General features: G+C 37.6%; 5 protein-coding genes across 8 annotated transcripts in view; 4 read left to right on the forward strand and 1 right to left on the reverse strand.

The window, feature by feature from the left end:
* Nucleotides 1-7,723: 7,723 nt before the first annotated feature.
* On the reverse strand, nt 7,724-11,016 carry LOC111432300 (cation/H(+) antiporter 15-like). The gene is made up of 4 exons (XM_023069113.1): nt 10,902-11,016; nt 10,437-10,730; nt 9,325-10,317; nt 7,724-9,254 (listed from the first exon to the last, which is right to left on the reverse strand). The coding sequence occupies exons 2-4, from the start codon at nt 10,668-10,670 to the stop codon at nt 7,854-7,856; spliced, it is 2,628 nt and encodes an 875-aa protein (XP_022924881.1). The 5' UTR covers nt 10,671-10,730; nt 10,902-11,016; the 3' UTR covers nt 7,724-7,853.
* An 812-nt stretch (nt 11,017-11,828) lies between these two features.
* Nucleotides 11,829-14,766, forward strand: LOC111432551 (patellin-3-like). Its single transcript, XM_023069491.1, has 4 exons — nt 11,829-13,175; nt 13,382-13,506; nt 13,810-13,945; nt 14,388-14,766. The coding sequence occupies exons 1-4, from the start codon at nt 11,985-11,987 to the stop codon at nt 14,646-14,648; spliced, it is 1,713 nt and encodes a 570-aa protein (XP_022925259.1). The 5' UTR covers nt 11,829-11,984; the 3' UTR covers nt 14,649-14,766.
* Nucleotides 14,767-16,491: 1,725 nt separating this feature from the next.
* On the forward strand, nt 16,492-20,849 carry LOC111432458 (serine/threonine-protein kinase SRK2H-like). Its single transcript, XM_023069350.1, has 10 exons — nt 16,492-16,835; nt 17,040-17,161; nt 17,268-17,342; nt 17,477-17,578; nt 18,700-18,753; nt 18,838-18,930; nt 19,034-19,126; nt 19,408-19,512; nt 19,590-19,688; nt 20,242-20,849. The coding sequence occupies exons 2-10, from the start codon at nt 17,042-17,044 to the stop codon at nt 20,584-20,586; spliced, it is 1,086 nt and encodes a 361-aa protein (XP_022925118.1). The 5' UTR covers nt 16,492-16,835; nt 17,040-17,041; the 3' UTR covers nt 20,587-20,849.
* Nucleotides 20,850-21,665: 816 nt separating this feature from the next.
* LOC111432521 (VQ motif-containing protein 31-like) lies at nt 21,666-22,244 on the forward strand. The gene has a single exon (XM_023069445.1). The coding sequence runs from the start codon at nt 21,705-21,707 to the stop codon at nt 22,242-22,244; it is 540 nt and encodes a 179-aa protein (XP_022925213.1). The 5' UTR covers nt 21,666-21,704.
* A 934-nt stretch (nt 22,245-23,178) lies between these two features.
* The window catches only part of LOC111432571 (cleft lip and palate transmembrane protein 1 homolog), a 12,448-nt gene continuing 9,301 nt past the window's right edge, over nt 23,179-26,325 (forward strand). For 2 of the 4 annotated variants that reach the window (XR_002708653.1, XR_002708654.1), the window contains exons 1-6: nt 23,179-23,487; nt 24,205-24,351; nt 24,454-24,568; nt 24,674-24,768; nt 25,476-25,579; nt 26,045-26,082. Coding sequence is in view for 2 of the 4 variants with exons in the window: in XM_023069520.1 (XP_022925288.1) it covers nt 23,260-23,487; nt 24,205-24,351; nt 24,454-24,568; nt 24,674-24,768; nt 25,476-25,579; nt 26,045-26,082 (727 nt within the window). In the remaining 2 variants the exon portion in view is untranslated. Of the gene's footprint in view, nt 23,488-24,172; nt 24,352-24,453; nt 24,569-24,673; nt 24,769-25,475; nt 25,580-26,044; nt 26,083-26,325 lie in introns of all 4 variants that reach the window. The other 2 variants (XM_023069520.1, XM_023069521.1) reach the window with 2 other exon arrangements.

Genomic DNA, 26,325 nt, shown 5'->3' on the forward strand with positions numbered 1-26,325 from the left:
AATTTAAGATATTTTAAAATAATTTAAGATATTTTTAAATTTTATCGATTTATTAGACACAAAAATAAAGAAAAATATACGTTTTTTAGATGGTTTCACAGTTTTGTAGAATAAATGTTATTTTGAAAATGTATAATATATATTTAAATGTTGAAAGAATAATATATATTAAATAGTTTAATAAACTTTGTTTATTCCTGACATATTCAAACATATCTGTAAAATAAAATAATTAGTATATTTGACTATGCAATTCATTATTATTTTTCTCTAAATAACTATTATCAAAATATCTATTTATCCAAAATTATTTTAATGTATTTAATTACTTCCAACCATTATTAGTCATTTCATTTTTAATAATTAATAATAATATTTGGAAATTTATTTTTTATTTTACATTTGAACAAATAATTTGAATCGTGATATGTCAAAATTATGGTTTTTTTTTATTATTATTATAAAATTGTAAAATAAGCTTTAATTTCTTTTCTTTTTTTATTAAATATAAATATTTATTTAAATTAAAAAATTAAAATTAAAAGCGTCTCTTGTTGGGCCCCACTCACCCCATTCTATTGCATTTTTTCTGAACGTGATGGCTAATCTCCTACTGCTCCCCTCCATGGACCACCATGCCCTTTAACCCTTTTATTTTCTCCTTTTTCATTTTCTTTTTCTTTTTAATTACAAATTTATAAAATTTATAAAATATTTATTCAGTGTGACTTTCGAGTAAAAAGGATATCAAATTATGGTTAAGGCTAAGAAAAATTGATAGTTACTGTCTGTATCAACAGAATTTGTCAATCCATGGTTATACCGTAAACTTATAGAGGTTGTAGCGGTAAACCCAACCTCCTGTGACAAAATAGGTGCGAGATCCCACATCGGTTGAAAAGGGGAAACAAACCATTGTTTATAAGGGTGTAGAAACCTCTAATTAGCACACATGTTTTAAAACCTTCAGGGGAAAGCAGGAAAGAAAAGCTCAAAGAGGACAATATCTGCGGACTTGGACAGTTACAAATGGTATTAGAGTTAGACACTAGGAGGTGTGTCAACAAGAACGTTAAGCCCTGAAGAGGGTGGGATACCAAACGGTGTGCCAGCAAAGACACTAGGTCCCGAAGGGGGGGAGAATTATGAGATCCCATATCGATTGGAGAGGGGAACCTAGGCGATGTACCAGCGAGGATGCTGAGTCCCGAATGAGGGTGGATTGTGAGATCTCATATACATTGGAAAGTGGAACAAAACCTTTTTATAAGGGTGTGGAAGTCTCTCCCTAGTAAGCATTTTAAAACCTTCCGGGGAAACCTAAAAGGAAAAACCCAAAAAAGACAATATCAGCTAGGAGTGAGGTTAAGCTCTTACAATAGGCACAAGAAAAGAGCAATAGACCAGACCAACTTACAAAAACAAAATCGTCCCTTCATAACCATTCATCCACAATATTTAATAAATCGTCTTCGTCTCTAATAAATTTACCAATTGTGACTCTCCTATTCAACTCACGAGAAATAAAAACACATACGGTTCGAAATAGAAAAACAAAACGTGTATCGAGCAGCAGAAGGATAATTTGGGTACAAATTTTGAAATTGATAATAGAAAAATAGTTGGAAATGTTGGAGAAGATCCCAAGATCACAACCCTACAATTGTAAGATTGTAATAGGCTTTGTCCACCTCTTAGGGAACCTTTGCACATGTTCTACTTTCATTCTTTCATCATCACCTTTGTCCCTACCATTGTCTTCCCTACTCATCAATATTCCATTCATACACATTTACTTACATTCATACCATGGTTCGGGTGGCTCGCACCGTGGGTGGTGCACCTGAGCCGAAATGGGCTCAGTTGTTGTCGCTAGCTGAATGTTAAATTTCCATATGCTTTTAGAAATTTAACGAAAAAACGACCATTTGAGAAGTTTCAGTGGAGAGAATAGGCCATGTAAGACCCAACCACATGGGGTCTGCCACAGACAGCATAGCACCCATTGGCTTTGGCTTTTTAGCAAACATAATATGGTCCCAATTTTTTCCTTGTCTTAGGGCTTTCTCTTTCCTACATGGTCCCCTTTTCTCTCTCTCTACCCCTTTTTTCATCGTGATCGATATGAACTCACATATAAGGTCATTCTTTGCATGTATATGAGATGATCTACTGGGGTCGTGCCCTATACGATACCGGACTATATGTTGCGGTTACACCCTGCATGTATGACATGATTTATTGAGTTCGTGCCGTATAGGATAAGAACTCTTCTCCCCCCATGATTAAGATGATGCGAGTAAGATTCAAAGTTGAACGAATTAGGAGGTCGCGCCTTGTATGTTTCCTGAAGTTCAATTAATAATGGATTTAATTAATAGTATAATTAAGCTATCTAATCCATGTACGTATTGAATATCGTGCCTATCACAACACTTTAAAAAAAATTGAATATTTTAATCAATTAGGTGTCAAGTGTTACAGCCGCACTCATGCAGCAACTAGCAAGCGGTTGTGCGACACTTGTTCTAACCTAGCGAACAAGTCGACCGTAAGAAATTTGGATTTCGCGGACAATGTCAGCGTACGCTCGAGCCTTGAGTCACATTTGCGAGAAATGTTTTAAAAGACGTGAGCGAAGAATTACATTTGAAAACAACGGCTGAAATAGCATATATAACTTAGGGTAGGAAGAATTGACTACTAGTCATATCCGTCTATAATATATTTTGGGCAGGTTAACCCTAATTTTTGTGAAACTAAAAGTCGTATAATAACAAAATAAATATAAAGTCAAATCATAATTTTTTTAAAAATTTATGGGTCAAAAACTAATATTTTCGCACCTATTGAAAGGATAAGATGCTAGTTGTTGACATTTATATTAATTTTTAATTAAATCTATTCATAAATGTAAATCCCTACCTAATTAGCTCGTTGAACCAACTCCATCAATAAACAAAAATTAATTATTTATTATAAATATTATTATGTAACGTCTCATGTCTCGGATTCAAAATTTGGGGTGGAACGAAATATTCTTTACAAGAGTGTGGAAACCTCTCTCTAACAGATGCGTTTTAAAATCGTGAGATTGACAACAATACATAACGAGCTAAAACGGACAATATCTACAAATGTTAAAAGTAGGGCTAGACTCTTTGTATAGTAGATTGGACCAAAGCAGACAATATTTACAAGCGGTGGGCTATTATTTACAAGCAGAGCTAGACCCTCTCCATAATAGATGTGTTTTAAAACCGTGAGACTGATGACAGTACATGATGGGCTATTATTTTGATCTCGGAGCTTCAAACATCTCATACCCATTTGTTATACTAAAAAAAAAAAAGGAGTTGACAGACAGAATTACGCTCGTGTTGACATTGTAATATAAAAATGAGAAAGAGTTTAGTCACCGAGAATTCTCGTGGTTCCTCATATATTCAGCGGTTGTATATCGGTAGCTATCATAACATGGCTTAAAATGAGGTGTTTAAAAGTAGAGGGCAAATTAAATGCATCTAATTAAACAAAGTTTATAAATGTAGTGACAACTAAGTTTAGGGTTGTGAATGATTATTCCATTATTATCCAAATCTGAAAATGAATAAAATAATAATAATAAAAGTATTAATAAAAGGGACAAGTTGATGAAATGTTATATAAATAATTGGTAAATATTCCCAAAAGATCTGAATGCCAAATCATATCTTATGGAAACTATATAATATACAATAATTAATTCAACCCTCTTCCTTCCCTTAATCAACCTTATAATTGGTTGCACCCGCACAGCTACACCCATTATTAGGCCTTTCTAATATTTACCTTTTTTTTTAAATATATATATATTTATCTATTTTAATGTTGGTTCTTAATTTTTGGTATTTTCTCGAATTTCATCTTCTTTAATAAAATATTTGAATTTTTAGTTAAATTTTAAAAATAAAACCTAATTTTTAATTTTAAAAATTTTGTTTGATTTTTAAAAACAAATATAAATATGTGAAAATAATATTTATATAGTATATTTTAGTTTAGTTTCCATATATTTTTAAAAAAATATAAATAAATAAATAAATAAATATATATATATTCTAATATTGATTTTTTATTTATTATTTTTTTTTGGTATTTTCTCGAATTTAATCTTCTTTAATAAAATATTTGAATTTTTAGTTAAATTTCAACAATAAAACCTAATTTTCAATTTTTAAAATTTTGTTTGATTCTTAAAAACATATATAAATAGCCAATAATAAAATATGTAAAAACAATATTTATATGGTATATTTTATTTTAGTCTCTATATATGTTAACATATATATATATATATATTCTAATATTGGTTCTTAATTTTTGGTATTTATTCTAATAATAAAATATTTGAATTCTTAATTAAATTTCAAAAATAAAACCTAATTTTTAATTTTTAATTTTTTAATTTTTTAATTTAAAAAAATATATATAAACAAGGGATAATAAAAAATGTGAAAATAATATTTATACGGTATATTTTATTTTAGTCCCTATATATCTATGTATTTTCTATTTTAGTCCTTTCCGTTACAAAAAATAAAATAAACATTTTAATTTTTTTTGGTATATTGTTTAAAGTTTGAAAAGTACAATTATCTGAAAAATAAAAAAAATAAAATTAATAAAAAAAGGTAGACTTTTTTTGGTCTTAATTATTGTAAACCAAAGTGTGAATTTTGAATACCGTTATTTCTTTAATTATAGAAAAAGGGCAAGTTTTGTTTAACTAATTATTTTATAACTATTTGAACTCAAAAAATTAATAAATTAATTAATTAGGTTTATTAAATTGCATTTATTTAACTATAAATATAAACCTTCACCCTCTTATTTATTATTTATTCAGTCAAAAACATTACAATATTTCTTTCGCCCCTCTTTTGAAATACGCTACTTCATAAATAAATTGAACAAATGAGTCCTATCGTGTGAGATCCCACATCGGTTGGGGAGGAGAACGAAACATTCTTTCCCTAACAGACGCGTTTTAAAACTGTGAGGCTGACAACGATATATAACAGGTCAAAGCAGACAATCTCTACCATAGTGGGCTTGGGTTGCTACAAATGGTATCAAAATCGGTCACTGAGCTATGTGTCAACGAGGATTCTGAGCCCCAAAAGAGAGTGGATTGTGAGATTCTATATTATTTGGAGAGAGGAACGAGTGCCAGCGAGGACGCTGGGCCTTGAAGGAGGGTGAATTATGAGATACTACGTCGATTGGAGAGAGAAACGAGTGCCAACGAAAACGTTGAGCCCTGAAAAAGGTGGATTATGAGATCTCACATCGGCTGAGAAGGAGAACGAAACATTTTTTACAGGAGTAAAACTAACGTTCGGGAAGCCCTCAAATTAGAAAAGGAAAGGTTGTAATGATAAGATAAGGTTAAAGTTAAAAAAAAAAAAAGTGGTTGAATTCTTGGGATTGGAGGCAATCTTTCATTGTAAATTGTAATTATTGGTAATTTAAGAGTGACCTTAGTCACTATCTTTGTCCCGAATGTTATATCGTCAAGACACGACTCTAGTAAAATTTGGTACCCACGTAAAGTTACTCCATATGTGTGCTTTCATTATGTAGGATACGAACGGTGAGGTTTCACATTGGTTGAAGAGGGAAATGAATCATTCTTTACAAGGGTGTGGAAACCTCTCCCTAGCAGACGCGTTTCAAAATCGTGAGACTGATGGTGATACATAACGGGTTAAAGCAGACAATGTCTACTAGCAGTGGGCTTGGATTTTTACAAATGGTATTAGAGTCAGACACCGAGCGATGAGTCAGCATCCTCCCAAGGGGGTAGATTGTGAGATCCCCACCTTGGTTAGAGAGGGGAATGAAGTATTCCTTACAAGGGTGTGGAAACCTCTCTCTAACAGACACGTTTTAGAACCGTGCGACTGAAGTGGGCAATATTTGCTAACAGTGGGTTTGGGCTATTACACGATTCTAATAGAATCACAACATATACATGTAAAGAGTGACGAACCATGTGAGTTCATATCACGTAAGGCATGACCCATGGCTACCAACTTCGGTGTAGGTATACGGACCCTGTCAGTCTAGATAATTCACTTATACTGATTAGTAAGCATCTCTAGTAGTTTCCATGCAATACAATAATCACAAGTACGAGGGGAGCGACCTCGCACTTGCCAACTAGACAAATTCACTGCTAAAAAATAGTTGGGGACCCGTTAATAGTCCTCGTACACAACATCGTGATCGAACAACAAGGACACTATTTTATATATTATACATAACCTAAAAGGATAAGGGTGATTTCAAGTGTCCTTTGGAAACCCTAATGGGTCACCCAAAAGACCTCCCCAAACCAAATGGACTGAAATCACAAGAGATTTGTTTTCAATATTCTAATTACTTGTAGGTTCATGAATACATTTTTTTTTAATCAAAATCACATGTTATATATAATTGTTGAAGGCCATGTGATCAAATCAATCCATTTAATATCATTACTAATGGTTTGTTAACGTTGCATCACGTCACCGACGCATGTCATAATTCCAACACGATGTTTAATGTTTGGTGTTGAACAAGTCAAGTTTAATGACTCGAAATTCTTCACCCCGAGCTTGCTAGGACCATAGTGAGAATATATGCACGTTGCTCTACGGTACAGATGAATTCCACAACGATGTGTGCATGTCTAAGCTTGAGCACACCAATGGCTCGCATCCCTCAACACACGAGCACGCGTTGTTTCGTTAGATATATGTTAATTTATTTTTATTTGGGTTAAATAAGTTTTGGGTGCGGATCAAATTGGAGAATTTAGAGATTTGTTTGTGAGTTTATAATAATTATAGGTTAAAGCGTTTGTGTACTAAGATTCCATCTATTTTAACAGCAAAAGGTAAGAAACAAAGTGTGGTTCAAAATTAAAGAACAAACACATGGAATAGAATAAAATAAAACCCTCAAATTATACAGAATTAGCATCTCTCTATTTGGGCCAGGCCCGTTGTTAAATTTTCCTCCATCATCGGCCTTTTTCGGCGTGCCGAAGGTCAAACTAGAGGTGTCCATTTTACCTGCGGTATCCGTCCGGAATGGCCAAAAAATGTGAGTTGATTATCGAGATTAATATTTTCAACCACAAACTCGTAAAGAAAAATGAAAATAATAACAAAAAGCATAAACAACTCAACAAAAAAAATGCGACGAGCGAGATGATGGAAAAGATGGACCCGGATACCACAATCATCCTTCCAGTGATGAAGCTACCTTGGATGAGGGAGAGTTCGAGTACGACCACCCACAAGAGACTTAAGAACAAACCTTCTATTTTTTCACAATCGTCCCTACTTCGAATGAGGCGTAGGTGACCTCATATCTAAAGGGAAGCATAGGTCAGAAGCTAGTTCGACGCTGACCTCACTATTTTTATTGAGGAACAAACATATCGCCGTCAACTTCACATCAAAACCAAAAAGATAGAAAATAACTGAGGCCGAACAAAGGTTTTCTAATGAGTGAGATTGGGCACAAATGAAAAGGCAAATTGGGCAAAAGTCCAAACCCATCTCGCATCAAGCCGATCTGAGGACACCTCGAAACGTGCATCTCTCGCACTCGTAGTCTAATGAATTTAGAAAAGCTCGAATCCAACTCGACAAAAGCTTGATTTTCATGTTTCAAGATAATTAAAATAGGATAACTAAAACATTTAGAACTTCATTCATTTAACCAAAGAATAATTGACTAAACAAAATTAAGAAGAGAAGGAACAAGAAGAGTAGTATGGTTTGATAAGTGAAGTTAAGCTAAGACCCCAACAATTTGCTTCACAATTTAGTCGGGTAAACCATGGCTCCATTTGGTTGATAATGGCCTTCCTTCCCCTTCCCCTTCTCCTCGTCTTCCTCCTCATTCACTTGATTCTCCTTCTGGTTCACAAACAGACCAAACTCTCCATCCCCATTATTATTCATCATTGGCGACTGCCATGCCCCCTGCCCGCCATACTGCTCCGCCATGAACGCATCGTTAAACTTCTCGCCCCTCTCCTCCGCATCCATACACCCCTGTTGCACAACCAGCAGTGACACATTTGTCGCAAAGCTCGACGTCACCAGCGCATCCCCCAGCACCCCCAGCTCTGGTGAGTCGCTCCACTCCGACAGCCCCGACACTAGTGGAGACACCATCCCTCTGCCCCTTCCAACAATGTACAGGTTGAACTCGTTTTCCAGTGTGCTGATTGCCTTGAGCGTTTCATCCCCGTTGTTCACCGCCACTTCTGCGTATCCGATTGATGGGTTGCTTGAGATTTGCAGCAGGAAGTTTTGTATATAATCGTTGTCAATCACCTTCTCCTTCTCTGCTCCTGCTATGGCTGTAAGAATCTCGACGTTTTCTTCTCCAGGGAAGTCTGTTATGCTCATTTCTTTGACTTCGTCTCCAGGGAGGAATCTTACGACGGTTACCAGGATGCCTGGATGCTCCGACATTCGCCATGCGTAAGCCAGAGCTTCTCTGTCGTCGGGGCCACCAATGAAGAACAGGGCAAAGCTTTGTTGCAGGCGGTTGGAACGACTGGAGTCGGTGAGGCTGGTGGCGGAGAGGCCACGATCAACAAGGACAGCGACTGAGCAAGGGGCATTCATCATCACATTGTTGTTGACAAGCCCAATTGAGGGGTTCCCATCTTCCAATCCGCCATCCAGGGTGGGCTGCTTGTGAAATGGGAGTATGATCAAGTGAACACGCTTCTCCGCCGCAATGCCACAGATGTCGTCGTGCATTGTGGCATATGGCGACACCGCCGTGAGGGAATGGACAGTGACACCATTGCTCATGTTCTCAAACTTATCGAACGCATTGATAATGTGGTCGGTCTGGACCTTGGCTTTGGCAGAGCTGGCTTTGCATTGGCCATGGACGATCAACATTGCTGTGGCACGACCGGCAAGCTCGACCAGGTGAATAGCGAACACTAAGAGGGGCGATTGCTTGGTGGGGTTTGAAGCTCCAAGGAGATGGATGATGCCATACACATTGCGGGTGGAGTGCACACAAGCAACCACTCGGAACTCTGCCTCTGGTTTGATGCTTTGAATGGTTCTGTACCTATTTTTCCTCGATGTCTTGACTGATTTGTAGGTAAAAGCCAAGGTTGGTCCAATCAGAGCCGTCATTACCCAGAAAGATATGATCATCACTGTGAAAGTGAGAGCACCCAAAGCCTAGCAAACCACAGAAAACTTCAGTCAATTTAGATTCATTATTCGTTTACAAAGCTTATCGTTTGATTACCTGCATATCTCGTCCGGCGCTGATGATTATCAAGGCAAGCAAGCCTTTGGTATTCATGAGTGAGCCAAGAGTCAAGCCTTCTCGCGGTGGCATGTTGCAAAAGATAGCCACAAGGAAAGTGCTCACAATTTTGGCCGAGGTAGCCAAGAACACGATCAACATCACCAACACCCAATCCGAGTCTTTACAAATGCTACTAAAATCCACTCGGAGGCCAGTCACCAAGAAAAACGTAGGCATCAGAATTGATTTAACCAAATCTTCCACCTTCCCCATGATCAAGTCCTTCAGCTCACCCTTGGGCATGATAACTCCCCACATGAATGCCCCCACGATTGAATGCGAGCCACATGCGTCGGTAATCAACCCGCACGCGACGACGCCCGTCATGACAAAGCAGATATGGAACTCATTGTAGTTCCCATCCTTGCTGCTAACGCGAACGAGCCACTTGAGTGCAGGGCGGAAGAGGAAAAGGCACATACAGACGAAAACAAACGTGGAAGAAACTGCGTAGTATTTGCCTACATTACTTATTGACATGGTGATCACAAGAAGCACCCAAGAGCAGAGGTCTGTGATAATAGCGGCAGATAAAGCAGTCCTACCGATCTCGGAATGCAGAAGCTTAACGTCGGAGAGGATCCGCGACAGGTCTGGGAAGTTGGTGGTGGCTAAGGAAATGCCCCAAAACAAAGGCCCATGGGCGGTGGCATTTCCCATCTTTGGTTTTTTCTGGTTGCTGTTGATCAAGTGATGCAGGCCAATTCCAATAGGAATTGGAAGAAGAAGACCAAGCACAGCAATGCCAATGGACTTCCCTCCAGCACGCACAATTGGGGCCATGTCCAGCTCCAAACCAACCAGAAATATGTAATAAACCAAGCTCAAATTCGCTACAGTTTCCAATGGCAACAAACTCTTCAAAGAAAATATGTATTTCACAAAAAAATCGGTCAGCCCCAGTAGGGACGGCCCCAGCAACACCCCAGCCTTCACCACCAGAAACAAACAAACAAACAAACAAACAAACAAAAGTCAACTTTTCTCACAGGAATTTCATCAAACACGTAGTGGGCATAACCAAAACATGAACATCAAACGAAACTTACAAGAATCTCAGCTACAATGGGCGGTTGGCGCAGGGGTCTCAAGAGGAAAATGAGGGCACGAGAGAAGAAAATAATAAGGCAAAGTTGGAGAGCAAATACAGGGAGAGTTGTAGCGACAGGATTCTCGGCCCGCCATAGAGAACCTTCGTGGGTTATATTGCTATTGTAACATACCAACATGTGATCATCGAACCTACCTAGTGTAGAATACTCGACAGGTTGTGGCCACTGCATTGTTGAGCGTCGCAACAGCCGAAAACGAAAGATTCCGTCTCCGGCGAGTCGGCCACAACCCTGTCGAGCGAACGAACAGAGGAAGACGAATTCAAACCGCAATGGAATTTTAGTGAGAGGGATGATGATTGATTGTGTCGGGGTAAATGAAGAACTGAGAGATTTGGGGAAGAACAAGATTGGATCGTTGCAAATTCAAAAAGCAGAATGGGTTATTTATGAGTTTCTCACCTCCAAAGGTTTGTCTGTTTTTCCGTTGCTGCCATTGTTATCGATTTGTTGCGCCGCTGTGTTAACGACCCTACAAACCAAATGGGGAAAATTCCACAATGTTGTTTGTTCGTTGGCACAAAATCAACCTGGCGCCAGGCGTTATGACCCAACTTTCTATTTATTTATTTGATCTAATTTTCGATTCTTCGGATGATTATATCAATTTAGGGTCACATAACTCACTAAAATTAAAATGAGTGGCATAGGATCACCTTCTGAAATATTAAATTTTTTAATAAAATATTTAATATTAAAATCTTCTACAAACTCCTTGTATGATGTCTTCATTATTATTATTTAATATAATACAGTTGTCCATGAATTTTGATGTTGGGCCATCATCATTTTCGGCCCACGCCAAAACAAACAGATACATAAATAAATAAAATAATTAAATAAATAAAAGGAAAAAGGAGAAGGGCAGATTTCTGTAAAACGGCACCGCATCATTATGCCTAAAGCTTGTGGTCTCTTCCATATGGCAGCCTACGAAACATCTCATTGATTTTAAATTAAAAAAATAAAAAAAAAAACTAAAAAAGAATTCCCTCGCTACTGGGCCCCGCCCTTACCGTCCTCCCATTTACAAATACAAATTTATATATTTAAATTATATAAAATAATGTTTTTTTTTGGTTCGCTTCTATAATAATTTAATAATTAATAACACCAATTTGATTGTCTCATAATTTTTTTTAATTATTTCTCCTACAATTAAAAATGTATAATTGTTATTAACTTATACATAACTAAATTTTTGTAGTTAAACAAATAAAAATAATCTTTAATTAGATAAATAATAATAAAAATTTATTAACTTTCCTTTAATGTACCTTTATATTATATTTTATATAATTCTTTTCTTTTTGCGTTTCAAATGATGAATGTTACATATCGCCGCAGCTCCTAACCCACTCTTTAAAATTCCCTCTCTGAATCCCACGATCTCCGCCATCACCACCGCCATATCCATTTCTCTATCAACCCTAAAACCCTTTTTCTACTTTCTCCATTTCTTCCCCTTTCCCTTTCCCCACCACCATGGCTGACCAAGAACTTCTTCTCACCGATGTCCCTCTTGCTGAGAAGGCTGACTGGAAGGACCTCCCACTGCTACCGGAACCGGCGGAAAAAGAGCCATTCAATGCTGCTACTCTGCCTCAAGGCGACGTTGCTACTGCCACGGAGGCTGAAGTTTTGAAGTCCGGCGATGGTGTGAAACTCACAGCCGATGTTGATTTTTTTAAGGAAGAGAGCACTAAAGTTGCCGATCTTTCGGATTCCGAGAAGAAGGCTTTGGAGGAGTTTAAGCAGCTTATTCAGGAAGCGCTTAACAAGTTCGAGTTCACTTCTCCTCCACCGTCATTGCCGGCCAAAGTTGAAGATACTGTATCGGAGGCCGTGGTGGAGAAGACGGAGGAACCGATTGATGATGCTCTGAAGCTCTCCAATAAAGAAGAGCCACTGAAGTCCGAAGCTAAAGTTTCCGAAACGAATGAAGATAAGGGAGTAGAAAATACCGAGAAATCAAATGAAACGACGCCTCCTGCGGCTGAGAAAGTGCTGGTCGCAGTGAAAACTGAAACCGCCGTGGACGACGACGGAGCAAAGACAGTCGAGGCAATTGAAGAGACTGTCGTTGCCGTCGCCGTTTCCGCCACAGCACCATCGGAGGAAGGCGTAGACAAAAACGCAGCCAACTCTGAGCCAACTTCGGCGGCGCCGGAGGAGGTTTCAATTTGGGGGATACCGCTACTGGCGGACGAAAGAAGCGACGTCGTATTGCTGAAATTCCTCAGAGCAAGGGATTTCAAAGTGAGAGAATCGTTCGCGATGATCAAGAACACAATCCAATGGAGAAAGGATTTCAAAATCGATGAACTGTTAGAAGAAGATTTAGGAACCGATTTGGAGAAAGTAGCGTTTATGCATGGATCAGACAAAGAAGGACATCCAGTTTGTTACAATGTGTACGGTGAGTTCCAGAACAGAGAGCTTTATCAGAAGACATTTTCCGATGAGGAGAAACGGCAGAAATTTCTCCGGTGGAGAATTCAGTTTCTGGAAAAAAGCATTCGGAAACTGGATTTCACTCCTGGTGGAGTCTGCACGATTGTTCATGTTAACGATCTCAAGAACTCACCAGGGCTGGGAAAATGGGAGCTTAGACAAGCAACCAAAGACGCCGTTCAGATCTTCCAAGATAACTACCCAGAATTCGTTGCCAGACAGGTTCTTAATCCAACTATAATTATTGTTATGATTATTATCATGTGATTAGTTGATGATTTTCTATTCTGATTTTGGATTTGGTTTTGAATCTGGGTAGGTTTTGTTTTAATCAATTTTCCTAAATCCAACTACAAATGTTGTTATGATTATGATGATGTGATTATAGTTCATGATTTTTATTCTGGTTTTGGTTTGAATTTGGGTAGGTGTTTATCAATGTTCCTTGGTGGTATTTGGCTGTGAATAGAATGATTAGTCCATTTATGACACAAAGAAGCAAGAGCAAGTTTGTGTTGGCTGGACCTTCTAAATCTGCAGAGACCCTTCTCAGGTACCTTCTTATTTGGATTGATTACAGCTTTTTGTTTCTGTAAATTGTAAAAACGATTACTGACCTTAAATTTAGGGACAATGTTCTTAAATTCTCTGGTTCGATGTATATGAAAAATGAGTTTTAAGTTTTTCTATGCAAAATATGTATATTTTATTGTAATTGGGGAACGTGGGAAGATTCGAAATGGGTGTAACTCTGAATTCTTTTGTTTGGAAGTCTCTTGGGGAAGAGAAGAGAATACAAAATTTAAATTTTACAAGAACATTTGGATAAAATACTGAGTTGATAATACACACACAGATACGTAACAGCGCAAGAGCTGCCAGTGAAGTATGGAGGAATGAGCAAAGATGGAGAGTTCGAGACATGTGATAGCGTGACTGAAATTACGATGAAACCCTCCGCCAAACACACTGTGGAATACCCAGTCACTCAGGTTGGTCTTTTCTTTTCTCCTTTCCTTAAATTCCAAGAAAGAGTGAGGATTAAAGGTTTTTTTTTTTTTTTTTTGTTCGGATGAGTAATTAAATGGGAAAAATTGTAGGTAGGGTAAACAATAAATTTGTTTTGGATCAAAAAAGAAAAAAAAAAAAGAAAGAAAGAAAGGGATATTTGTGTTAAAAGATGTGCATTTGTTCATTGGATTCTCTGGAAATGGCAGACGAAATGGGGCATGAGGAGTGAGGGCTCAGAGTCTTTATTTTAATGGGGTGTTGGAAATTCCCTGTTGTGTTTTGTTTTTTGTTTTTCCCCTTTTCTTCAGGTTTGGTTGTAAGAAAACAGAAGAGTATAGCATCATATCTCGTATTCTGTGTTCCACATCACATTGGATACTTGAATTAATTTTGGATGTGTGTGTGTGTGTGTGTGTTTACTAGGGATGCGTGGTTACGTGGGAGGTTAGAGTGGTGGGATGGGAAGTGAGGTACGGCACAGAGTTCGTGCCGAGCCAAGAGGGAGGAGGAGGCGGAGGGTACACAGTCATAATCGAGAAGCCTAGAAGAGTAGTAGCAGCGTCTGATCCTGTTCTTTCAAATACCTTTAAGACTTCTGAGGCTGGTAAGCTGGTCCTGTCCCTACACAATCCCACCTCCAAGAAGAAGAAACTCCTGTACCGCTTCAAGACCAAATCTCTTTGATAATCCTTTCCATTCCTACATTCTTCTTCTCCTTATTATTATTATTATTACTATCCTCCCTTTGTTATATACGGTTTTAATTTATATGAACTCTTTATGAGGTTTTGTCAAATCACAAGGAAGGAGTCCTATCTCTTAAATAGATTAAATTAAATTGTACTAACTTTGTAATTTATTTTTGAAAATATGTGAACCTGATATTATTTTTTAGGGGAAAGCTTTTAATGGGCTGATAAGCAAATCAAAATTTTGGGCCCTAATGTTTAAAATGGGCCGTCAAACCAAAATTTGGGTTTATTCCAAATTTAGGATAAAATTGGAATGTTGTATTCAAATCTATTTGGACACAAGTTGGACATATATCGATGAATATACATACGGTCATTATCACTATTTTTTCAAATATTTATTCATTTTTCCTCAATGTTTCTTTTTCAACGCTAACTTTCACAATATCTCCCTTATTTTATCCACTTTTTGTTGTCCTATTTTTCCATTTTTCTTCTCTCTATAACCGACCTAACTGCAAATAACATCTACAGATACGGATCGAAATAAGTGTGTATGTACACTGATGGTATTCGATTGGATTGAAGAGATCTTTTGGACCAATCCAGAGTGTTTTCGATTGGATATTTACAAGTCACCTCATTGATATCGATTACAAACGTTAAATATTTTTAATAATAGTTTTAAAAGTAAATTAAGGTTAAGTTGCATTGAGTTGTAACCTTATTTTTGTGTCCGTCGAGGGAGATTTAGGAAAGACACGAATAGAGAGCGTTTCCATGCCACATTCAAATGGTGATGGCATGGCCACCACGTTGCCTGTTTGAAAGAAAGTGTGAATTTCGAGCTTATCATTTTTGAATTATGGCACCAACTGTCTATTGCTCTCATAATTCATCTCCCATATTCCTCCACTTTTTAAATCTTATAAATACTTTTCCATTTTATTTTAATTTAGTTCTGAAAATTTTAAAGTATAGAATGGATCCAAAATGTGATCCAAGTCCTACTCCATCCCCTTTAATTTCTTGGTATATTTAATATTATATATTAAAAAATTTAAATTAAAAATAAGGTAGGGTCGAATAGCCTTATAAAACTACATTACGCCTTTTATGAATCCCAATTTTGTGTTACAGTTATGAACTAAACACACTTTGTGTTGCTTTATTTGACCTAATGTGATTTCGAGCCTTGTACTTGTACTTGATTGAGGCAATTCAAATACAAAACGAGTCTAGGTGAATTATAATTTGGTCAAGTGATCGTTTGAATCTCACCTAAGTGGGTGAGACCTATTTGGTATGGTATTGATCCTCCAACCTCTAGATTAGCTCATGGGGTCTCACCGTATCAAACTAGGTTTACTAGGCAGGTTTCGGGTTTACATAATTAGCCTACAATCCACCTAGTCACATTGGTTGGGTTGTCGTCTTCTAAATCAAGTGCTTCTTGTCTCATTTCATAAATTAGGACCCACCTAATTGAATCGTTCGAACCCACTTCGATAATTATTAATTATTAATGTTCAAAGAATCTCACCCATAACATTACATATTTCTTATTATTAAAAAAAAACCATCGTAAAGTAAAGTTTCCCTTTCCAAATATCTTCCATTAGGTCTTCATAATAAATAACTAAACTAAATTTAAAGTGAAGCTTATCCTTTAAAATTCATCTACTACAAGCCAAGCCTAGCCAAGCCAGGATGACTTTGTTGACTTTCAACCAAGAGAGACCCAAAGGATTTAATTGATAATCCAAAAAAGTTAGCTTGAAATGAAATCAATCAAGCAATGAATCACCCACTTGCTATCATATTCCACGGCTGCCTTTTTGCAAACTTCTTTAGAAAAAAGAGCTCTCTCGCACTGCCGTCACAGGTCAAGGAATGAAACGGTGGTGATGAGGAAGGGGATATTAGAATTAGAACAAGTGTGAACCCTCAAAAAGAAAACAAAAAAAAACCCCAAAATTCAAAGGGTACCCCCACATCTTCTCTCCTCACCGAACGGCGTTTTTACAGATCCGAACACACTTCCCATATTAAAGAACCCCAAAAAAGTGAGTATCAAAAGGAAAAACGAGGTGGGATTTCAATTGAAGAGGCAGTGATTGGGTTCTAGCTGGTGCTTGTGGATTCCCATACCCTCTATTCAATCGCTTTCTTCGTGTTTGTAAGCCCAATTCCACGTGCTTTCTTTCCACTTCTTTAAGTTTCTATAAGTATTACACCCTTTTTCGTATATTTCAGATCTGATCGCGAAACCCCATTTGGTATTTTGAATCGAATGAGCTTAGAAACCCTTTCTTTATATTGCTATTGATTTTTGTTCTGTTTTCTTCTTGTGGGTTTGTGGACGCTGTTTGATTCTGCGTAGAAATGGATAAATATGAAGTTGTTAAGGATTTGGGTGCCGGGAATTTTGGGGTTGCTAGGCTTTTGAGGCACAAGGAGACCAAAGAGCTTGTCGCCATGAAGTACATAGAACGTGGTCATAAGGTTCATTCTGTTCTTGATTCAATTCATTCGTTGTTGCTTTGAGATTAGCCTTGTTTATCATATGGATGGCTTAATTGGGGGTTTTGATGCTTTGTTGTATTGACAGATAGATGAGAATGTGGCTAGAGAGATTATTAACCATCGATCGCTTCGGCATCCCAATATCATTCGTTTCAAGGAGGCAAGTTCTTACGTTTTTTAAGGTTTCTGTAATCTAATATCATGCAATTGGTGAAGTGTTGATGAAGCTGTTGCTATTAAATGCATCAAGTTTTGGATTAAGAAATAGATTTGAAGTTGGTTTATGATTTGCAGGTTGTTTTGACGCCAACGCATTTGGCTATAGTGATGGAATATGCTGCTGGAGGAGAGCTTTTTGAAAGGATTTGCAATGCTGGACGTTTTAGTGAAGATGAGGTCTATTATCTACTCTCTCTCTATCATACACTAGGGATTACTAGCTTTATTACTGAGGGGTTTTCCTTGTGGTAATGTGAGATCTCTCATTGGTTGGGGAGGAGAACGAAACATTCTTTGTAAGGGTGTGGAAACCTCTTCCTAGCTAACGCGTTTTAAAGCCTTGAGGGAAGTCTGAAAGGGAAAGTCTAAAGAGGACGATATCTGCTAGCGATGGGGTTGGGCTATTGCAAATGGAATTAGAGCTAGACACTAGGCGGTGTGCCAGTGAGGATGTTGGGCCCTCAAGGGGGTGGATTGTGAGACCCACATCGGATGGAGAGGGTAAAGAAGCATTCCTTATAAGGGTGTGAAAACCTCTCCTTAGCAGACGCGTTTTAAAAACCTTGAGGGGAAGCTCGATTGGGAAAGTCCAAAGAGGACAATATCTGCTAGTGGTAGGCTTGAGCTGTTAAAAATGGTATCATAGTGAGACACTAGGCGGTGTGCCAGTGAGGATGCTAGGCCCCCAAAGGGGGTGGATTTTGAGGCACCACATTGGTTAGAGAGGGGAACAAAGCATTCCTTATAAGGGTATGGAAGTCTCTCCCTAGTATACGCGTTTTAAAAACCTTGAGGGGAAGCCCGAAAGGGAGAGTCCAAAGAGGACAATATCTGCTAGTGGAGGGCTTGGGCTGTTACAAATGGTATTAGAGCCAGACACTGAGGGGTGTGCTAGCGAGGATGCTAGGTCCCCAAAGGGGGTGGATTTTGAGGCACCACATTGGTTAGAGAGGGGAACGAAACATTCCTTATAAGGGTGGGAAAACCTCTCCCTAGCAGACGCGTTTTAAAAACCTTGAGGGGAAGCCCGAAAGAGAAAGTTCAAAGAAGATAATATCTGCTACCGGTGAGCTTGGGCTGTTATAGGTAAAATGGGTTGGATGTTTGGAGATACCCTCCAATTTGTAGATTCAAGCCGAAGGCTCGAAAACTTCACGGCTTAAAATCTTTGATATCCCTCGAAATTGACCTTTGGGGTGAGCAGAGCCTTCCTAGGAACCAGTGGGGTGGACTACGAGTATAATAGAAGAATTTCTAGCTTTGTGAAGTCATGTAATTCTCTTATCTTATTTTTACAGGCAAGATATTTCTTCCAGCAGCTGATTTCTGGAGTCAATTATTGCCATTCAATGGTAGAATTAAAAGCAAACTAAGCCTCATATGGTTTCTTGTTTTAAAATTCTATACCATATCTTATTTGACACGATGCATTGCAGCAAATATGTCATAGAGATTTAAAGCTAGAGAATACCCTTTTAGATGGCAGCCCCGCCCCACGCTTGAAGATCTGTGATTTCGGCTACTCCAAGGTCTTTGAAGATGAGAAATTTATTCGATCATTTCTCGTTAACATGCTCTTTGATTCATTTTTTCTCTGTATTTATGCTGTCGTATTGTTCGTTTCTTCTGTAGTCATCGCTGTTGCATTCAAGACCGAAATCAACTGTTGGTACTCCGGCATACATAGCACCAGAGGTTCTTTCTCGACGAGAGTATGATGGAAAGGTACATATGTCCATATTTTTCCAATTTCCTTGACCTTTCAAGATACGTTCACGTTTTCACGGTCGTTTATATCAAGAAACACCTTCCTTTTTGGGGATAATCGAGTTTTATGTCCTAGATTTCTGTTTTTCATTAGTTTGAGCACAAAGATTTGATTGTAAATCATGGCTCTCATTGTGCATCAAGATAGTATGGTTATCGGTATCATTAGAACGATTTGGAAACGGATTCTGTTTGTTCAAACACTGAAATGACTCGATCTTCTGTTTCGTCGTGTGTAGTTGGCAGATGTATGGTCATGTGGAGTGACTCTCTATGTTATGTTGGTTGGTGCTTACCCTTTTGAAGATCAGGATGATCCTAGAAACTTCAGGAAAACCATTCAGGTTCATCTCTCGCCCTGCTGCATGGTAATGTTAGTAAAGTGATCATCTTTTTCATTTTTTTTTCCGTTATCCTGCAGCGAATAATGGCTGTACAGTACAAGATACCCGACTACGTTCACATATCTCAAGATTGTCGACACCTACTGTCTCGCATCTTTGTCCCGAATCCATCAAGGGTATTTTTCTGTCACAAAATTATATATTCTTATCATTACCTTATTTTCGAGTTCTATATAAAATTATCGCCTTCACTTCATATCATTAGTTTTGTTTGACATTCTGAATCTTGTGAAATGGTACAATAGTAGCGTAGGAGCGAGCTCGATCGGTCTTAATGAACTGTATAACATGCCATTCTCATTGAAATTTGATGCCAAAACACAAGACCCATCTTTGTGTCTCTAAATTTGGTGAAACTGCTTGAAATATCTGAAGTTTGTCCTATTTCCTAGCTCATAGAGTGATTATTCTCAGCTCGAAGTCTCGGGAAACGAGCTGAAAAGGGTTTCTAGCAGCTAGTTTATTGTCTGTGAGAACAAAACATGCTTCACTTTTGTCCTCAGACGTCGACACCCCATACAATTTCTCTACCTTAGACCATCCTTAATAGGTTCTAACACGAGGATAAAATTCTAGATCTTCCAAAGTGATATCTTTTTCGAGTTCATATATCCTCTAATCCTACGTTTAGTTCGATTTCATTATGATGTTTTGAACTTGATACGACAGAGAATTTCACTAAAAGAGATAAAGAGTCACCCATGGTTCTTAAAGAACTTGCCAAGGGAACTGACAGAATCAGCCCAAGCCATCTATTACCAAAGGGGTAGCCACCCGAGCTTCTCGCTTCAAACGGAGGAAGAAATCATGAAGATCGTGGGGGAGGCAAGGAACCCGCCCCCATCGTCAACGACCGTGAAGGGGTTTGGATGGGGAACGGAAGAGGAAGACGAAGAAGGCAAGGGAGAGGTGGAAGAGGAGGAGGAGGAGGAGGACGACGAGGACGACGAAGAAGACGAGTACGATAAGAGGGTGAAGGAAGTGCATGCGAGTGGAGAATTCTTGATCACTTAGAAACAGAGCATAACATAGAGTAAGTGGTGTTGTTATTATACTGTCAAGGTTGGTCGTTGTTATGTGTACAGTAGTGTTGAATAATTATGGCTCTCCTCCACCCTCCTCCGCATAGCAGACTTAAAGAGTAAGTTCTTAATGTGTTCATATATTGTTGGTTAAAGGTCTGCAAACTCTAAAAGCTATAATTTCTCTCTCTATTGTCACTTCTTGTTATTGTGCTACTCAATAATTCAATGTAGTTGGACTTGTTTTTGTGTTTCTTTACCTGTTTCTATCTCTCTTTAACACTTCCTCTGCTTATTTTGGAGGTCTTTTATGCACTAGGATTGAATGATTTGCGTTAAACGAACACGACCCTCGATGATTAACTTGCAACCTAAATTTGGTTATCGATCTAATAAAGACCGACCTATCTAATAGTATACTAAGAGGTTTAGTGTGAGATCTCATATCGATTGAGGAGGAAAACGAAATATTCTTTATAAGGGTGTGAAAACCTCTTCCTAGTAGATAGTGTTTTAAAAACCTAGTCCAAACGGGAAATATCTGTTAGTTGTGGGAAAGTCCAAAAATGACAACGAACTCAAACGATGGTAGGTGGTGGTTGTTCACACGAGGAAGCTGAACACTCGATCGGATATGACACTACGGGTTTGTATCGAATTTGAATATGACGAGGAGAGGAGAAAACTTGGTAAGAAGAAAGTATCGAAATATGAGATCCAATGAATGCATCTTTTACTACCTATACAAGACTTTGTTCAAGGAGTGCGACAGTCGAACAGTAGCGAAATGGAGACAAATGACAACGAAATAGAACGATTGTAAATGGCGGTGGTTCGCACGAGGAAGATGAGTCAAGGAAGCCGAACACTCGACCGGACGTGAAATCACTCGACCAGACGTGAAATCGAACCATACTACGAGCCCGAACATCGTAGACCCAAGACCAAAATTAGGATTTGGTCAAAAATAGCATTTCCTTGTGAAGAAAACAAACAATATGGGTTGTAATGGAATTTTGATTTCACAGTTTGTTTGTTCTAACTGTCCTATGAGTTGTAATGTCATATGGGAATTACAATCCTTCCTTTCTTCTTCTCTCTCTCAAAACAATGCTGCAAGGCATCATCGTAATGGAGAAGCCAGGCACCCAAACTCCTGTCAAGTGCAAGCCTTTGACCACGTTCGTCCAAACCGACACGACCGCGTTTCGAGAGATCGTGCAACGTCTAACCGGGCCATCGGAAAGCTACACGCTGCCATCGTCGAAGGCCGCGGGATCAAAGAGGCCGACCTCAACATCCAAACTGCATGAAAGGAGGCATTTGACAAGACCAAAGCTACAAATTGTGAAACCATCTCTTTCCCATTTCAAGCCTCCTAGCTTCATTACGAGCCCGGTCGGGACACCACCGAGAGCTGATCATCCTAGCTTCATTACGAGCCCTGTCGGGACACCGTCGAAGATCATGTCGAAGCTGTCGATCGGGGTCGGGGAGAAGGAGCTGAACAGCATTGAAGAAGAGAAGGCAACGAGAGAGAAGAGATTTTATTTGCATCCATCTCCAAGGTCCATGCATGGGTCTGCCCAACCAGAGTTGCTTTCTTTATTTCCTTTGGAATCTCCTACAAAAACAAGTCAGAAACCATGAAATAAAATAAAATCCAAGGTCCATGCAAAGCTTTCTCTTGGCGTGCCCGAGCCATGACTGTAATCGAGTTTTATCGTACTTTCGTATTAGATTAAACGACTCTAAGCTAAACGACTAGACACTTCAAACACAATATGAATAACTTCATATTAAATTGCTAGGCACCCGAAACACCCTTTAAAGTAGACTTTGTCAAATTCACAAATTTTATTATAGGTTAACTATAACTGAGATTTTATTATCATCATCAACTTTACTCCTTTTACAAGTCAATTATCGATAAATTGTGTTCATTTTTGCTCTCCAAAACTATACTCAAATTAGCATAAGAAAACGTTAAAAAATGAAGCTAAACTAATAAAAACACCTAATATCCTTAAACTTTCCAAAAATTATAAAAAAAAATATCATTACAAATGGACGTGTTTAAAAAAAAAACATTTCAATCTTTTTGAATATCATTAGTGTTAGTACTACGTTTAAAAAATACTCATCCAATGTTTAAAATAGCGATTACCTTTAAAAATAAAGTTCAAATTATTGTTACTACCAACATATAGACGAAAATCGTCATTGATATATCATAGATTATGTCTAAACTTTTTTATGTTACTTGAAAATTTATGAATATTTTTTTTAAGCGTGGTACTAATGATTAAAAATGTTTTTTTAATTTTTTTAAAAATATGAGAGTATTAATGAAACATTTTAAAATTTTAAAATTTTAAATCATTTTTTAAAATTTAAAGCAATTTTTTTTAAACAAATCTGAGCTAATATGCTGGAAAAAAAAAAAGAAAAAAAAGAAATATGCTGTCCAAATGGCAAAATATAGATATATGTATATAGATGGAGTTGAGATATTTATATTTTGTGGGTGACGTGGCCATCTCATGGCATCCTTCACCTCCAAAAGCAGTTCTCCAAGAAGAGGGGAATAAAATACCAAAGCTTCTTCTAAACTCTACCACCAATTTCTCCCTTTGTGCCTATCTTAGATTTGCTGGAAGAAGAAATGGCGACGCCGGCGGTGGTGGGGGGTCCCGGCGGACGAGGAGGAGGAGCAGCAGTAGCACCAACAGCAGGCGGACAGCAACAGCAACAAGGAGGCTTCGCTCAGTCTCTTACTGGAATCATAAGGATCGCAGTCTTTTGGTACTTCGCTTCTAAATTCTTTGCTCCCAAGAAGCCCTCTGATCCTGCTATTCTAATGTCCAATCTCTTTCAGAAGGGTGAACCGCTGGTAAGTATGCACTTGGATCGTTAAATGTGTCGTTGAATAATGGAATTGAATTGAATGTTTGATGATTCCGTTGTACTTGTTGTTCTCCCTGTTCTGTATTGCGAGTAATGGTTTGAACAATTTTGGATTTGATTTCCTTGAGAATATTTATATTTGGTTTGTATGCTGAATGCTTCTCTCGGAAATTCGAACTGAGCCTGCTGGATGCTGAGAAGAGTATGGAATAGCTTTTTCACTCTAGAAATCATAGTCGGTTACTTATGTTTCCCGATGTTTGTCGTTGAAGATTGAAGTGATTGGAAGTTCATTTTCGTTGCACTCAATTCATATGTATACGAACGTGTATGTTAAAAAACGAAGGCATTTCATTTTTTTTATTCTAATGTGACGACAACCTAATCGTACTAGGAAACTCATAGAATTTTTATATTTTAGTTCGACAGCCACCTTGGAGTTCGAACTCATTCCCTCTCTCTCTTTACTTCTTTTTCTTCTCTAGTCTGAATGACCTCTAGTAGCCACCATGGTGGTTTGAAGGCAATTGTTGAATATTATTCTTGGTGAACTGGGAGTTTCCTGATTTGATATTTAAGCTGTTATTGCTGTAAATAATAAAACTTAACTGTTCTTAACATCGTAGGACAAATATGGATTATTTTTGTCTAATTTTTACTTTTAATGATAGATCCTGTTACCAGTTGCATTAATTTCCTTTAGGATATGTGGGTGTATCTTTCTGAGCATGAAAGGTTTAATGACTTTGGAGATGAAGGTGCGCTTGTTTGGCATGAGAATGGTATACCTTATGCTGTTTGGGGGCAAGAAAGTAGCAGGTCTCTTTCATTCAAGTACTATCCATCTGAGGTACTGTTGAACTTATTGCAGAAACATCTGTATATTGTTTTTTTTAGTCCCGTTTTTCATTCATGATGTCAGAGGGTTTTGAGGCAATAGCTCTTCTTATAGGCTTTGAAACAAAATGGAACCTTGTATGCACATGTCTTCTTTGCACGGTCAGGATACACTCCAGACCCCAATGACCCAGAGTTTCAGCCTCTTGCTACATTTGGAAGGGCACATCGTAAGATCAAATTTCTCTCCTTGTTATCTTGAGCGTCAGATTTTTCTGTTTCATCTATGATCAAGCAATGCAAGCTCTTGAGGATGGTACTTCTATTCATTTCAGCTATCGTGATGTATTTTCCCAAGTCAAAAGCAGGTAAAAGGAGGAGTTTATTGGGTAGTTCTGAAGGTTCTGATACTGGTGAAACTCTGAAAGAGGTGATTCCTTTGTAGTTGAGTAGTGTGTTTTGATAACTTTTGTTCACTGATATAAAAGTCATGCAAAGAGATTCTAATTAGGCCACACACCCTTGAGCGATCAGATGCTTTATGTGCTTGTTGTTTGTTTGAATGGGGTTTTCTATGATTACGATGGTCTTCTTTTGAGGAGAATCACATTTATTATTAAGATTGTCATCATCATGTACAATTCTTTCTCCCAAGTCATCTTTATAAACCAAAAGACGATTCTCTAGAATCTGCAGAAAGATTCTAGTCACACTTTCTGTTTTTGATGCGTATACTGTACGTGACAGGGAGAGAAGCACGTTGATTGGATTGGTTGGGCTTATATAGTTCAAGTGTATAACTAAATACTTTCACGGCATATTGATGCTTTTGGCATTTAAATTGCTACAGAAGTACCTCTGATAGGGGTCAGATATATTACAAACGCTCCTTATGAGCACCAGGATATTTAAGGTCTGAGTTTAGTAGAATGACATGAAATAATTGTGTATGGGATCATAGTTTTAGTGTGTATTTTCCATTATCTATCCAATGATTCAAATTGCACTAGTATTTCTGTTCTGTTCTATTTTGCTCTATTTTTCTTTACAGATTTCATTTGATGGTAATCAATACTTGATCAATGTTCAAGAAATATCATTCTTATTCGAAACAAATGACACTTTTTGTTGCTCAAGGTTATTGATGATGACCAAGTTGATCTGAAAGATGACGGTCCTGTGGAGTGGGTTTCCTATTGGAAACCAAATGTTACTGTTAATCTAGTCGATGATTTTACCCGGTATGTTTACAATATTTTAGTCTTTAATCTCTGCAAGTTTCTAGAGCAATAAAATTATGAAAAATTTGATGTTTTGTATCTTTTTTTTCTTTTATCAATTTCTTGTAAAATTTAATTTTTTGCTTTTATGATAAATATTCTTTGTACTTTACTTTTGATAAATCAAATACGTGGGATCTACTGTGATAGTTCTCTTGGGACCTAATCTACTATGATGGACCTTTCAGCATATCTATCTATTTCTGTAACTTCTGTCAATGGCATAAAGCATCGCTAACGTCTATTTCTTGTCCCTTGATATATATATGTGTATATATATATATATATATATATAAAATATGTATATATAAAATATGTATATATATAAAATAACTGTGACCTCATGTTTTCATCTTTATCTCCTTATGTGGTGCATTAGTCTCGTTCCAGATCTACTAATGCTTAAGAATTTTCTTTTTTTTGCAGATATGCTCATAATGGCGTCCCACCAAATATTGCTCCTTGTATCCTTTTATGTTCCTTTGTCCATCTTCATGAATATGGTTTTTTTTCTTGGCATCTCCAAGGTGGTAAAGTAACAAAAGAAATATGAAAGTGGTTGATTGAAGTTCCTTTTTGTAGTTTGGCTCCCTTTTGCGGGCTTCCATTTTGTTTGCCTTATATTCTTTCTTTTTTTTTTTCTCAGTGAATGTTGGGCTATTCACAAAAAAAAAAAAAAAAAAAAAAAAAAAAAAAAAAATTTTTTT

Source organism: Cucurbita moschata, unplaced genomic scaffold, assembly GCF_002738365.1.
Source record: "Cucurbita moschata cultivar Rifu unplaced genomic scaffold, Cmos_1.0 Cmo_Scf00038, whole genome shotgun sequence".
Lineage (NCBI taxonomy): Eukaryota > Viridiplantae > Streptophyta > Magnoliopsida > Cucurbitales > Cucurbitaceae > Cucurbita > Cucurbita moschata.